At 53.8% G+C, this 14,514-nt stretch overlaps 4 protein-coding genes across 4 annotated transcripts; 2 read left to right on the top strand and 2 right to left on the bottom strand.

Annotated features, from left to right (window-relative positions):
• Window positions 1-745: 745 nt before the first annotated feature.
• CTAM01_00278 (cell wall proline rich protein) lies at window positions 746-3,526 on the bottom strand (the record flags this gene model as incomplete). Its single annotated transcript, XM_060516332.1, has 1 exon — window positions 746-3,526. One exon carries the CDS (start codon window positions 3,524-3,526, stop codon window positions 746-748), a length of 2,781 nt encoding a protein of 926 aa, XP_060388958.1.
• A 2,505-nt stretch (window positions 3,527-6,031) lies between these two features.
• Window positions 6,032-6,235, bottom strand: CTAM01_00277 (uncharacterized protein; the record flags this gene model as incomplete). Its single annotated transcript, XM_060516331.1, has 1 exon — window positions 6,032-6,235. One exon carries the CDS (start codon window positions 6,233-6,235, stop codon window positions 6,032-6,034), a length of 204 nt encoding a protein of 67 aa, XP_060388957.1.
• Window positions 6,236-10,987: 4,752 nt separating this feature from the next.
• Window positions 10,988-11,470, top strand: CTAM01_00276 (Cgr1 family protein; the record flags this gene model as incomplete). Its single annotated transcript, XM_060516330.1, has 3 exons — window positions 10,988-11,054; window positions 11,120-11,265; window positions 11,330-11,470. 3 exons carry the CDS (start codon window positions 10,988-10,990, stop codon window positions 11,468-11,470), a joined length of 354 nt encoding a protein of 117 aa, XP_060388956.1.
• A 1,108-nt stretch (window positions 11,471-12,578) lies between these two features.
• Window positions 12,579-13,987, top strand: CTAM01_00275 (uncharacterized protein; the record flags this gene model as incomplete). Its single annotated transcript, XM_060516329.1, has 2 exons — window positions 12,579-13,282; window positions 13,354-13,987. 2 exons carry the CDS (start codon window positions 12,579-12,581, stop codon window positions 13,985-13,987), a joined length of 1,338 nt encoding a protein of 445 aa, XP_060388955.1.
• Between the last annotated feature and the right edge of the window lie 527 nt (window positions 13,988-14,514).

The raw sequence follows: 14,514 nt of genomic DNA, 5'->3' as shown, positions 1-14,514 counted from the left end.
GTACGCCGTTTGCGTTCCATTTTGTTCCGTCTCGTGCCATCCCGGCCAGTGTCACTGAAGTCTTCACAATGCAAATGCTCAAACTCATTATCATTGGCAAGTGGTCAAGTGGAAAGATTCAGAGTGACTCTCAGAAATATGTTCATTAATATTTGTCTACGTCGCGATTTGTGCCATCTTCCATCGTCTAGAGGGCTGAAACAGCCGGCCGGCCAAAGAACTATGAGAGACACTGCAAAAGTGCCTCGACTTGTGTGCCTCGCCAAGTTTTCGCCTTCCTAAATTCGCATTTCATCCCCGATATGTCCAGAGAGCGGAAACAAAACCATTGAACCACATGTTTCCGGCCCCCACAGTTGTCACCAAGACATATGGCCGCGAACCTGCTATGCTCATGCAACTTGCTGCTCATGCTATCATCACAAAGAACGCCGAATCCGTGTCCCAAAAAAGCCGAGTCGTCGGGGTTTCCATCTCTGCGCGTTGCGTGAAGCTTTGGTGACGACCCGGTGTTGCTTTTCTTTCCCTAGCCGGGCTGCGTCGGCAATGTAGTTGCAGACGCAAATCCCGTCCTAGCGAAGAAAGACATTGTTCCGCCAGAAGGATCTGGTCGAAGAGAAAGTGTAAAGAGTTGTACAATAATTCCATATACATGCGTCATGAAGTCACATTTGTTGTTTGCGGTGAAAGCTGGCTATATCGTAGCCAGTCACCCTGACTCGTTGGTGTGCGTCTCCTATTAAGTCTAGGATGCGGCCTCCTCTTTGCTGGGCTTCCAGAATCGCATCATCCGGCTGAGTCGTTTCGATTTGCTGGACTTGTGCTTCTTGTCACCCTCGCCATCGTATGAGACCTCCATTGATAGCTTGCTTCGCTCCCCATGAGAACTGCTGATAAGTCTACTCAGACTGGCAAGGCTGGATCGCCGCCGCCCGAATGCTGCTGAAGATACTGAGACCGGCCGCTGTTGGTCGGGTCGTATGGGCTCCTGTCTCAATTGAGAGCTGGTGGCAAAGGAGCTGTCCCTTGTCATGGTCGAGTGACTAGAGGTCAATGACGGTATATCTACGGAAAGCCTGACTTCTGGGCCCGGCTCCCCGAGAAGTAGAGATTGGAAGTTGTTCTCCTCATTGACTGAAGATGGTGCCGTAGAAATCCGCTGAGCGTCGTATGACATGGGCGAACGGGGTGATGGGAAGGATGAGGCGTGGCTCATTGAATAGGGGCTGACGGGAACGTGCGAAGCAGTCGGCAGGTGGAGGGGACTAACGTCGACAGGGGCCAAGTCCTTGCTGGCGAGAATTCTGCGCGGAGACGGGGTTGCGGAACCAGTAGACTCTGCTTTTTCGTTGAAGATGGAACCGGTACGGAACTCGGGGATCTGGGCAAAGGGCTCTTCAACAATGACGTCCTCTTGCAGGGGAATGGGCGCTGTCTCCGCGCTCATCTTGGCTTCTACTTTCGGTGCGTCCGTACCAGTGACCTGATCACGGCTGATGCTGCCATCAGGGCCGCTGGTAGAAATATCGTCGAGAATGGGCTGCTGGACTTTGTTGACAGCGGGCGGTGTCGCCTCGTCGCCAGAGGATTCCGCACTGTCGTTGAAATCGCCTCTGTTGGCACGACTGCTCGTGTACAGTGATGCGCACTTGCCAGGGTGCTCGTCGTCTTCTTCGTCCTCCTCGAATACGTCGGCCATTGTCGAGCTGCTGCCAAAACGATGTATGCCAAATCGGCCCACATCGAATGGTACCATCTCAGGGGCGCTTTCAGCGCGACGGTGGTAGTGCATTCCTGGCCCGCTGAAGCCTTTCATACCCTGTGCGCTGTGCAGCTGGCGCTTGGTGGAGGCTGCGGCTTTTTGGGCGGCGTCCCATTCAGGGTTATTCGCAAGAGGCGTGTTGAAAGGACCCAGCGCAGCATCCAGATCAATCATGGGGAAAGATGTGTCGTCTTGGGCCGAGGCAGAGCGCGGCTTCCATTCTTGTAAGCTCTGAGGTTGGCTGGATGTATCCGTCACCATGAGTGTAGGTGTGACCGGTTCGACGTTCACTTCCGGTTCCATCAAGAGTGTGAGGGGTTCATCCTTCTGCTCGATTGTCTCGAACTGGCGGGCAGAATCGCCCGTGAGATCCAGGTCTTTGCACTTCTTGTTCCGCGGTTTACTCTTTCGTGCTAGAATTGATCCGGCCCAGTTCTTGACCTTCTTCTTCTTCTTGGACTTCTTGCCGTCTGCTCTCTGGCCGGCGTGGTCCGAAAATTCTGAGAAGCCAACCGATTCCGAGTTAGGCTCTGAGGTTGATGAGGAAGATGAGCTGGTTGGCTTGGATCCAGAATCTGAAGAACTCGAGCTCACGGGCCTCGTGCGGAGTGGTGACGCAGTTGCGTTGAAAGGGTCCAATCCGAAGAATGACCACCTCTTGGGAGTCTTGGTTGGACTAGGCATCGGGGGGCCGACAGAGCCTGCTTCAGGCACGTTGATTAGGGTAGGGATGGAGTTTCTCCTCCTTGGCGATGCCCCGACTGATTGGATGCTCTGGGATCGTTCCAAAACCGCCCCAGCAGTGCTAGGCCTGGACTCGTTGTTCTGGCGAGAAGGTGTAAGTACCAGAGGAATAATAGGCTCGGTCTCCACATGTGTAGTTGTCGTTGGGATGGAAATGATGGACGAAATGCTTCCAGATACCGAATGCCCTCCGGGTCGAGCTGTAACTGTGCTAGAAGTATCGCTTGACACCATTGATAGCGGGCGTGGGATGAACTCGAGGGTATCAGAGAACCCAACACGAGCACGCGTGACTGGCCTGGCTGCGGGAGAAGCCCTGCCACTTGATGAACCCGAATCTGCAGTGACTGGCCTGGTAAGTTCTCTGGGCACTCTGAGGACTGGTTCGGATTCAACACCCTTCAGAGTCTTCTCGACCAGACCCGCATTGTGATGGTCTAAACGCCGATCAAATTCAGCCGGGCTTGTAGGAGCACTGTTGCCCCTGAGGTTACCGGACGCTGAAGGCTGAACAATGAGAGATAGGTCATGGCTTGAGAGCGCAGCAGAGCGTCTGTGTTTGTGGCCACGACCGCCCGGAGGCTTCGGGGGCAATTGGCAGTTTGGGGACGCAAAACCACTCTCGGATCTCGTTGGGCTTGTGCCAGTTACGGTGATGGAATCTCCAGAACGGATGCTTCCTCCTACAAACTCGCTCCCTCCTCTCCTGTGTCCAACTCCAGTTGGTCTTGCAGGTGATGCCGCTAGTCTCGGGGACACAGGCGGAGGGGATAGAGGCGGGCTAAGCAAGAGGGATGTATCTGGAGACAACGAAGCGCCGGGATTGAAGGTAAAGTTGGGAAGCGCGGGTGATCTTGACGGCCGATCTGCTGCTTCTGAGTTCATGTTGAAGGTCGATCGGTCTTGGATTTCGATGGCGGACAGCGGACGTCGCCCAGTTGCTCTCGAGAAGGATGACGGTGCAGAGGCCGAAGAGGGCCTTGCCGGGAAGACGAATGGTGGGTTTGGTAGTGGAGGCATCGTTCGTGGAGAGTGTGGTCCGGAGAATGATGATGTTGAGGAAGTAGAATTATCCAGCATTACTGGAAGAGAAATCGCTTGCATCGAGGGCTCGTCCAAAACCTGTGTACTTGTGGCTATCATCATACTCTCAGGTCCGACAGTGGTTGCCATGCTTTACTGAGCCGCTCTGCGGCTACAGGTTTGATCAGCAACTAAAAGAGGGACATAAAGAGGGCGCAAATGCAAAATGGTCGTCGTTGGTTGAGAATGGAGGATCGTTTGGGTGCTCGACAGAGGACGACGCGTCAGGGGGCGTTTTGCGAAGTGATGGCGGGTTTGGTAATTAATTCTGCAAGGTGGCAGATTTAGCGAGTTGGTTCTTCTTTTCGTTTTTGATATCGCGAAAGAGAATTGGAAGAATCGATGGGCGAATAAACACCTTTCGGAACAAGTCGAATATGGCGCGCTGACGATGGGAATTGGGCGAAATTGGCGTTCACGATTGCGTACGTGACAGAAGCGGTCGACCAGGTAAGACAAATGCTATTTATCGAAGATGAAAATTGAAGGTGTTGTTAAGGAGCGGACGGCACAAGACCAGAAGCAAATCTGCAAGATCTACAACTAGAATTGAACCACGAGACAGAAGTCAAGAAACGACGACGGCCTCGAAGGGTTTTGGGGGGAAGAGAGTTGATGGGAAGAAGAGGGGGGTTGCGACGCGGAAGACTAAAGAGAGGATGGGATGGATGGGTGGATTTAGGATTAGAATTGGGGACAGACACACACACACACACACACGCACACATACACACAACAGCGAAGAAGCGACGAGTCGGGTCCAGCGGTCGGGGTGTGTTGGCGATGGGAGAAAAGGGGGGGTGAGAAGACAGGGATGAAGAGGGTGTGTGGGAGGAAAACCTCAGTTGGGTTTGGACTGGCTCGGGGAGAGGGGGGGCCAGTCTGCAGAGGAGGAAGGAAGTCCAGGGGAAAAAGAGGGAGAAGTAGTAGTAGCAGGAACAACTACGACCAGGGGGCGTGCGATTGTGATTCCAACCTGGAAGTCACAGTCAGGGCCCGGACAAGCAAGGCAGGGACGACCAGGGGCTGTTCAGGTTGATGGGGCAGCAGCCGTAGCGCACTCGCATTTCATCACTCAGAGTGCCTCAAAGACAAAGTACGAATATCCGCACCGGATTTACTATGCAAAGCAAGGTATCTCTCCTATTCACGCATACGGAACGGGGCAGGCAGACAGCAAAGAGGCACCTCTCGTCGCAGGATTTGACAGAGCACACCTCACTCAGCTTTGAACCCAGCGAGACATGGACCAGTCCTTAGGAGGTGGGTTGGACTCTTGGTAAACAGAGCATATTATGTATAGGCAAGCACTACAAGGTAAGTGTTAGGTATCTGTTGTTCATGAAAGACATGAATCCAGAGAGTCGCGTCGAAGCAAAGGTGTGTATGTAAGGCGGTTAGAGCTGAACAAAAATTATCGAGTACTCTTTATTCACTGTTTGGGACAGTTGTTGAAACTCGTATGCGCCCACATTCGGTTTTTTTGCCTACTTACTTAGTTGAGGCACAACGCGCCGTATGTATACCTTTACACACAGAACAAGACCATGCATGCTCTACAGTTCCAAATGTATCAGTAGTTCATCAGGAGTACCTAGCTGGAAGATTCATATCCCCATCAATGAAGCCCCTGGTTCCCTACTCACTTCGACGCTTCCAGATGACATTGACATCCTCCGTCTTCCGGACCTGTCTTGGTTGTGTCTGTAACCAACGTAACGTGCAGCAGTATCGCTGTGCTGCCCTGCATTCTGCATGAAGCACTGCATTCACGCACACACGTTGCCGCAACTAGACGGGCCCTGACAGGTTGGTGTTTTGCCTTGCAGCCAATTCTGCACTGAGTTGGGTGCGCCGACCAGCCTGCCTCTAGCAAACCGCCCACCTCACTCAAAGCCGCTCAGTTCCTGAGCAACCTGACCAGGCGGCCCAGGTCCAGGTCGTCGAGGAGGGCACAGACTGGATTCTCTAGCGTATCATGGAACCTGCTTCCCGTAGTTGTGCGAAGTGTGGTGAGTGGCCGTACTAGTACCGAGTAATCGTCGCTGAGGTGAGTTGACGGTGAGATGTTGGCTGCCACACCTTTTCCTCCCCTCCTCCTTGCTAGCGAGCTCTAACACCCGTACCAGTTCGCACTAAGACTCGGCCGTCGTTAGGCGGCCACAGCCCAGGCCCATCTTCCTCTGCTTCCTGGCCTTAGCGGCGGCCCAGTAGGTTGTTGGCTTGTTTGGCTTGGTTGACTTGACGAGGTTGCCAGGCAGAAGCTGGCACGAGAGGACTAGACAGAGCGTAGTAGAGCCTAGAGGACCCGCGAAGCTGCACCTCAGCCGTCAATGGCAACGCAACGTCTTCACCGCTTCGTGTGGCCTCAAACACACGTTCGCTATTGCTTTCCTTTGTCTCTCATGCGTGTATTTGGTACCTACCTCTTTCATGACCCTTCTACTGGTAAGGTAAGATCATGGACTGGGCAAAGGGAATCTGACTTTTATCGAAATGGTTTGACGATAGTTCTGAGACTGGAACAGTGGATCTGGGCCTGCAATGAGTCGGCTTGCTATAAGTCAAGAGAGAACCTATGAACGGAAGTGGACTGAAGGCAGGGAATAGAGGCGCTGAGAGTTCAGTGCGCTCTGTGTCGTGCATTGTGTAAGGGACGGAGACCACGGTACCCTTGGGCCGTTGTGTTCAGGTACTTGATTGCGGTGCAATAGTGAATTTTCTGTTGGCCACCACCACTGAGACTGAACTTGATTTCCTACCCTGGTATAACGGAGTATGCGTACCTTTTTCTTTCTCCTCTTACCCAAGTCCACCCCAAGCACTCAAGCACACACACGCACACCACGCAGGCACGGCACGGCAGGTAAGACCTTCCATGCGGGGAGGTAGCGATACGTATCTTTTCACACAGGCGGAAGGAACTCCCCAGGAGCGCTTCCCCGTCGCATCCCGCAAGTGGCCCACGAAATGCACGGTCAGAGCAAGACTCAGAGCGAGAAACTTCCCTTTTCGCAAAGAGAGAAACCACCAGATGTTGACTTTCTCTGACGGATAACTTACCAGCAAAGACTGAGCCAAGTAGGGCTCGGCGAGCGATTAAGTTCAGCCGTCAGCTACGTTAGTATACCTTAGCAGCAGCGCACATCATCAGCTCAACCACAACCACGGCACCTCCGGGTTTGGGGGGATGACAAGAGAAGGTGCCGATGGGAGCAAATCCAGACCGGTGCTATGATGGACGACCGGATGGCCAGCACATGGCAAATGCAAACGAGACGAATCATCGCAACGCCGTGCCCGACTAACAGCACCAGAGTAGCGATGGCAGACAACCGTCTCTGCAGGTACAGCAACGGCGTTGGCTCCATTCGACCACGCCCCCTCCATCTCCATCGCTGCCATCCGCCCCTTGCGGCAATTCTGCGAGAAAGCCACCACAAGACACAACTAAAGCCTCGAGAGAAGAGACGGGACGATGAGGCACCAGAAAGTTAGGCCAAGTCACTTCAAGTCATGTCATATCATGTTTTGCTCGACACCTACCACTTCCCAAGGTTCATACACCCAGCTCCCGCCCAAGCACCACCTCATCGGGGATTACACTTTCGCTTCGTCTTCTAACCTAGATTCAGTCCCGTATACTGAACACCTTCTTTGCTTCTTTTCCTCGACCCGAGCGACCCGGCCTGGTTTCAACCCCAATCAAAGACATCGGCGGCCGTACCTATGTACGAATATTGCGCGGGGGGCTTCAACTCGATTCGAATCGACAGCCACGCCGCATCTCGAAAATGGGCCGACGCCTCGGGTTCTACCTCGTCCACGGCCAACGCCAGAGCCAAAGCGGTCAAGCGATGTGTGTGGGCTCAGTGCACCGTCCCGAAATGGACTTCTTCGATGGTAACACGGGCGCTGAGGCGGCACTGGAGCCGAATTTCTCCTCCACGTCCAGGTTCAACGGCGGCCTCTGACTGGCTTACGGTCCTGAGAACGAGAGATGGCCAGGGGTGTAAAACATATGTGCCAAGGTCCCTTCGTCACTCTTTATCCACTCTTTATTGCTGGGCTTCAGAAACGCCCGCGTACCCCCAGGCCCAGAGGAGACGATGGCTCCCCCCTCCAAGCCTCAAAGACCCCTCCCATCTCCATTTTATTTCAATCGGCCAGATGACCGATAGCACCTGGCAGATCTGCTTGCTTTTTCCTTAGTCTGGAAAGGGAAATCTCTGGATCCACTGGAACCACAGCTACGAGTGTCTACGAATACCTCACTATTGTGAATAGGGTACGGAGGACAAATCCACGCGAATTGGAGAGGCGTTCCGAGGGAGACGAATGCCATTGTCAATAGTTGCCTCTTCAGTTGTTCACTTTTCGCATATCGGGATGGTATGCGGACATTCGACTGATGCCGTCCGTCTTTTCAGCAATTGGCGCACAGCATCTGTCAAATCGTCGTACCGGGACAGCAATGGCGACATGATGCTAGAGGAAACATTTCATGTCCTATCATTGGCAACCACCACACGCTTTCCGGATGGGATGGGATGAGATGGGATCATTACCTTATTTCTCCCATGTTCCCGTATTTGACGCCCCCGTTTCCTCAACCCACTTGGCCGCCTAGGTAGTAGTGGGGGGGCATGTCACAGTCGGAGCTGATGGAGCATCAAAGGCAACACAACCATACAACCCCACACAGGGCTATGTCTTCTTCTGTCACTGGCAGGCATGGCAGGCCAGTTCGTATGCACGGAGCGCTCGTTTACGTTCACAACGGCAGCAATGGATTCCAGGGCTTTGTGCGGGTAGTGCGCGTCGAGCCATCATTGCACAGCTTCGGCGGCGCCTTCAACGTTTGAGGAAGCCACAAACTATGATAAACCGCCCGAGGGATGGTTTATCTGAGGCTTGCAATTGCTTACAGCGGAACAAAGAGAGTATCACGCGGCTTAACTCTAAAGTCTGTTTTCATTTTCGTTGCTACGGTCGGGAGCCTCATCTTGACTCAGTCGCAAACTCGGGCGTCGGAGCCGGACCAGGAGCTCTCTTGATCGAACGACTGGGCCCGCCGAATTTCTTCCAAGCCTGGTCTTACCTAGCTCTGATCAACGTCCGCCAGCCCGTTGAAAAATTAACAGGTTCTTCGTGCGACGGCGCCGTCACGGTTCAACCCATGGCATCAAAGTATGACAAAGAGGCGAAGCTATCCCCAAACGACTAGCTTTGCTTAGTGGCCTGGCCATCAACTCTTTACCCTTCAAACGTTTCCGAGTCGCCCATCGCGACGAGCATCAACAAACAGGCGGCTTCTACCCGTTGCTGGCCTACCAAGGCCCGATGCTTTTCCCAAGCCGCCCTCATGCGGCTGCTGCTCACTCACCCTGAGAGTTGCAGATACACCTGCAGAAGCAACAGATGATAACCTTCGCGCCTCTTGCATCGCTCCAACCAATCTGGCCTGTCAATCGCCATGTTGCATTCGAACCCACTACGCGAATTCAAGTTGCATAGTGCACAGACGGACCTGCATGACGCCACGCACCAATCGAACACAGAATGAGGCACTTCGGTTTGATATCGACGAGAGGGATTTTGACAATGGTTCTTCGTTCGATACTAAATACAACGCGGTGAGGAATAACGCATCAGTTACATCTCTGCTGTGTATCCGTACGGATATCTATTGCCACCATGTTGAAACCCTGGGTCGATGACATGCCGAGACTGATGGTCGTATTCAATCCTGCCACGGGCAGAATCCTCCATAAGCAAATCAGGAACAGTTCCTCCTTTCAAACACTCATCTCCCAGCAGGGAACAAAAATCATCCTCGTGATGGTGCTTTGCCTCCTTGGCTGACAGCCATCTCCACCCCGACTGGGATGTTCAGTCCCCATCAATTCCCATTTCGTACTCTTCCCTTGTCAAATGTTTCTTTCCCCCGAACTCCCACCAATTTTTTTTTGCAAGCGCGGCTCCGGCCCAAACCATACTGACTTGCATCATTTCATATCCGATCCGATCTGCCAACTGTTCTAAGAATACCTCACCCAACTGTCCCCTACGCTTCTGCCAGCTGGTGGCCCTCTGTCGACCCTTTCAACGTTTGCTGGCGGCAATTCTGAACAAGCCGGGTCCGGTTGAATTGCGGGTGACCCAAACTAATCTCGCCTGCAAGATTGACCAGCAGCTGCTTTCAGCATGACCCCACGCCCTCGGTAATGAAATGAAGTGGTGGCCAAGTCATCACAAATTTTAGGTGCCGCCGTTGTTCAAATTTTTTGTGCCAGCTGTCTTTACCTAATTCCCCGTCAATATTTGCTCCGGTATCCCTGCGCCGACCAGTAAAGACATCATCTTTAAGGATCACTAGAGGCTCTAAACATCGGGAACCTAGGGTTTAATATCTGGGATATCCAAGTTTGACGTGACAAGGCACGCGTTCGATTAATTCGGGCGGCAGGGATGCCGACTCCAGAATCTGATAGTCTTGGCCAAGTTGGCAGCTGGGGAAAGGAGGAATGTCTTTTCAGTGTCATTTCGGCAGCCTCGTGCGCCGCCACTTCGTCGGACATGAGCTTGCCTGCCTAGAGGCGGTACATCTCAACCGCAGTTTGATTGGTTTGTTGTTGTTCCCTTGACAAGAACCAAATCTCAACGCCATTCATCTCTGCCGACACTACACACCAGTCCTTCATGCGAGCTCCCGGCCGAAGTTCGTTTTCCTTGAGGCACCAATCGATATGATGTCTCAAAGCCAGGCCCAGCCATGAGCCACAGCCGTTAGACGGCGGCGCAAAGAGAATAACACAAGAGAAAAAAAAAGGACTCAGGCTTCGGACGTCATTTCAAACGGCGGATAGGTACATCGGGTTATTGATGACGAGACTCGTTTGGCAGGCTTCTCGCAAGCACAACAACGTAGCGAGTCAGCTTTAGGCAATAGATCCAAAGTATATCGCGAAACCAGTTGAGCATCGTCATCTAAGTCATGGAGATCGTACTCCTTGTCGGTTTCTTTCTTGGTTTCCCACTACTCCCAACCTCGAGGGTCGTATCAATGTTGCTTCTGTCACGAAGCGGCGCCATTATCATGTACATCTGGCTTCTGAGCGGAGCAAGGACCCTGAGAAGCATCTTGGCACCCTTTCCTCAGCCACATGCACGGTAGCTTATTTTCTGGGTACTCGCACCGCCACAAGTGACAGCGTGCATCTTAACTGGTTGAACGGCAGAGCCTTGCGCCCCGCCCACCGCATTCCCTCGCTTTGCAAGAAATTTTCTGTTCGGCGTGAGGGACCTTGAATGCCGCCCGCTGCACATTGAAATCTCGACTACGTAAATTAACGTTCCTCAGCCTTTGAAGTCTGCAATTCTTCAACACCTGTCATCATGTCTGCTGCGGAGCCCCAAGCTGCTACTGCCGCTGTCGACAAGCCGCTTGGCATGCGAAAGAATGGTACTTTCATCTGCCCCATTCTTGGGCTCATCCGACAGCTTGAAGCTAACTTTTTCTCCCTTTAGGCAAGCAATGGCACGAGACGAAGAAGGCATTTAGGCCGACGTCAGGCCTGACTTCCTACGAGAAGCGCGCCAAGGAGCGCGTCGCAATGGCGGCCATGAAGGCCAAGGAGAAGGAGATGAAAGACGAGAAGGAGGCAGAGCGCAAGGTATGATGATGCTTCCCTATGCTTGTTTTCCTCTCTCAGGCTACTCGGCTGACAACAATTACAGCAAAAAGTCCAGGCTATCAAGGACAGAAGAGCCGCCAAGGAAGAGAAGGAGCGATACGAGAAGATGGCTGAGAAGATGCACAAGAAGCGTGTAGAAAGACTCAAAAGGAAGGAGAAGCGAAACAAGCTCATCAATTCATGAGCTTGACTGCACACGGGCAGAGTTGCTATTGGAAAGGGCACTACGATCGAATCTCGGCGCCGACAAAAGTCAGGAGTAGCGCCGTTCCCCCCGTGACAAATTCCGAAACAGACTCCGGTGGTGGAGGAAAAGAGTCGGGCCTAACGCGCCCGTATTTTGCACAGCTCAGTCGACAAACGACTCGACACACACGGGGCTATGCGAGGCCGAACGCTATATCGTCAAGCGATACCCCCGTGGAGATACCAAGGCTACAACAAGGAGCAAACCCACAGAGCGGGCAACAGGCGACAGGGAGGCGGATCCGGAGCCGGCGGGACGGAACAGAGGAGGGATGGAACTGCTGATCCCATCTGCGATGATCTACGATGTGTACTACGAAGAAAGCCCAATGAGGCTACTCATCCGAGCTTTTTTCGCTCGGTGAAATCGGATCAAAGGGCCAGATGGCGGCAATGGAAGCCCAGCCAAACGTGGGCCGCGATTCATAGTTACATAGAAACAATAAGCGTATGACTTGATCCTCATTTTTGGGAAGGGGGGTTCTGGACCAGCAGTTTGCAAGTCCACCAAGGAAAGTGCCGGTGGTTTCGTTCAGACGACGTTTCATGACAACGGGGAAGGACCCCGAGAGGCGCATGTGAAAGTGCGTCATTGGCCCATACACAGAGAGGTGTGCAGAAAGGCAGCACCAAACGACCAGCTTTCACTGGGGATTCTGGGAATCTCCGTGCACACTCCACCTCCACCTTTTTTCCCGATCTTCCACACTGCGACCTCCCTTCTGTAAGGAAACAGCCACACACACAAACCCAGCGCATCTCTTTTGCCCCCCAAAAGCCCAAAGCATTGACCGTTCCAGGCATAGGTCAAAAAAGTCTAAACTACGGATAGGCCGTCCCAACCAAAGAAATCGTCTGGCTCGGGGAGGGTCTTGTTTTTTCAGCGCTCTTTCAGCAGGCGGCACTGGGCAACAAGCATAGGTACTCGCTGGCGTGTGCGGCTTTGCTTGAGCGCGGCGGAGCCGCAGCTGGAGCGCCTCTCTCTATCGTCCAGTTTCTTTGAAAGGGGGTGGTGGGAAAAGGACGAAAAAGCACAGGGTGAAACCATGTCTGCCAACGGCGACAGTGCTCACGGCTTTGAGCTGCCGTCGGCATCGGCCTCGACGTTGATGACGGCAGCCGCTATCGCCAACTTTTCCCAAAACCACGGTCAACAACAGCACCTATCCGTACACCACAGCCACAGCAGAAGCAAGAGCAAGAGCAGAAACAACGATAAGATAGCTTCGGTCCCGATCTCGGCGCCCGTCACTGCTGCTGCTGCTGCTGCTGCTGCTGCCCCTCCTACCACTGCTGCCACAACCTCGACGGCCACCGCCGCCGCTGCCGCCCTACTCCCCGCGCGACGACCGCGGCACCAGATCACGCGCTCCATCACCGAGTTCTCGCCGCCGCTGAGAATGCATCGGCACCGGCACAGTCACCACCACCACCCAACGCAGCACGCGCTGCACCTGAACGCGCAGAGCCGGAAAGATAGGGACAGGCTTCTGCTCTTGGATGAGAGAGCGCCCGGCGCTGCTGGTGCTGGTGGATTGGGTGGGCGAAGCTCGTTCGACATGACGAGGTCGGAGTATGTGACGCCTAGCAGGAGTCCGGACTCAAGTCGGAGGACGAGCGCGCTTGTTGGGCCGATGATTGGGGGTGGAGAGAACCCGGCTGCTGTTACGCCGCCTTCGAGGAAGCTGAGGAAGGTGAATAATGAGGCTGCACTGGTGGAGGAGAAAGGTCGGACGGCGAATAGGGTTGCGTACGTTCTCTTCCGTGATGGTCTTTCTTTGAAGAAGCTTGGGACTGACATGTCGGTGTTTCTACGTATAGCGGCTTGAAGAACTCGCTCGTCGAGCTAAGCGGATTCTCAACAGCGACAACCCGACGACTAGACGAGACGTACTACTCGGTCCTCGAAAAGAAGAGCATGCTGCAAAACACAATCTCGGCGATCCGCGAGCTGACGGAGGCCTCGCGGCAGATGACGGGCGAGTTCGTCTCTGAGGCCGACGAGATGGCGCGGGACGTGGCGGGCCAGCTCGACACTTTCGGGCAGTTCGGCGAGCAGGAGTCGCGCATCAAGACGCTCCAGGGCCGCATCGAGTCCGGGCGGACGAGGATCGAGGGCTTGAGTGGTCGCGTCGACCTCGTAAGGCGGCGGATCGAGGGGTGGGAGAGGGCGGACCGGGAGTGGCAGGAGAAGACGCGCAAGAGGCTGCGGGCCGTGTGGATCGTCACGTCGGTGGTGTTTGCGGTGCTGATTCTGCTGTTTGTGGGCGCGCAGTACCTCGGCGGGCCGGCGGATCCCGAGGGCGCTGCTGGGAGGGCGTTGAAGGGGCTTGAGAGGGGGGCGAATCGGAGCGTGGATGGGGCTGAGCGGGCGCCCAAGTTGTCGCCTTTGTGGGAGGATAGACGGGGGCGGGAGGAGGAAGAGGATCGGTTGAGGGTGTTTGACGAGCTTTGAGGAGCTTCGAAGGATCGACTTGTGATATACTGTGTTTGAAAAGGGATTTGGCATTGCGGTTACTGCATATTAATATGATACCCACACAACAGAGGCAATATTAGATTGGTTGATTACAATATAGCTTCTTTTTCGTTTGCAAGATTGTGACTCGTTTCGACTCTCAAAGCCATTCAGTTCGCAGTTCTACATAACTTGCCTCTATTTCATTGCCAAAGCTTCTGCTCACCACTTTCATCGAGAGAGCTTCACGTGGGTCTGACTACCCACACCCGCGATCTTCGTGGTATACAGAGGCTTTACCAGGGGGTTTATACCTCAAGCTTCATCATGGCAACAGTCGCAGATGTCTACAACCCACACCTTCTTCTCAACCTCGTGTGGCATCCTCAGGTACGATACGGCGATAATGCTCAGTCGGCATCAAGCCTTGTCGTATTGTCCAAGGGCCTTGCATTCAGGCGTATTCTAGGAAATCGGCCGGACTCTGTATATTACTAGGTTTCTATCTTGCTTGGGACTCTTTG

This window comes from Colletotrichum tamarilloi (genome assembly GCF_030869305.1).
Source record: "Colletotrichum tamarilloi strain Tom-12 chromosome Unknown Scaffold_1.1, whole genome shotgun sequence".
Lineage (NCBI taxonomy): Eukaryota > Fungi > Ascomycota > Sordariomycetes > Glomerellales > Glomerellaceae > Colletotrichum > Colletotrichum tamarilloi.
The sequence above is the reverse complement of the archived record's forward strand: the minus strand, read 5'-3'. Positions and strand labels throughout refer to the sequence as shown.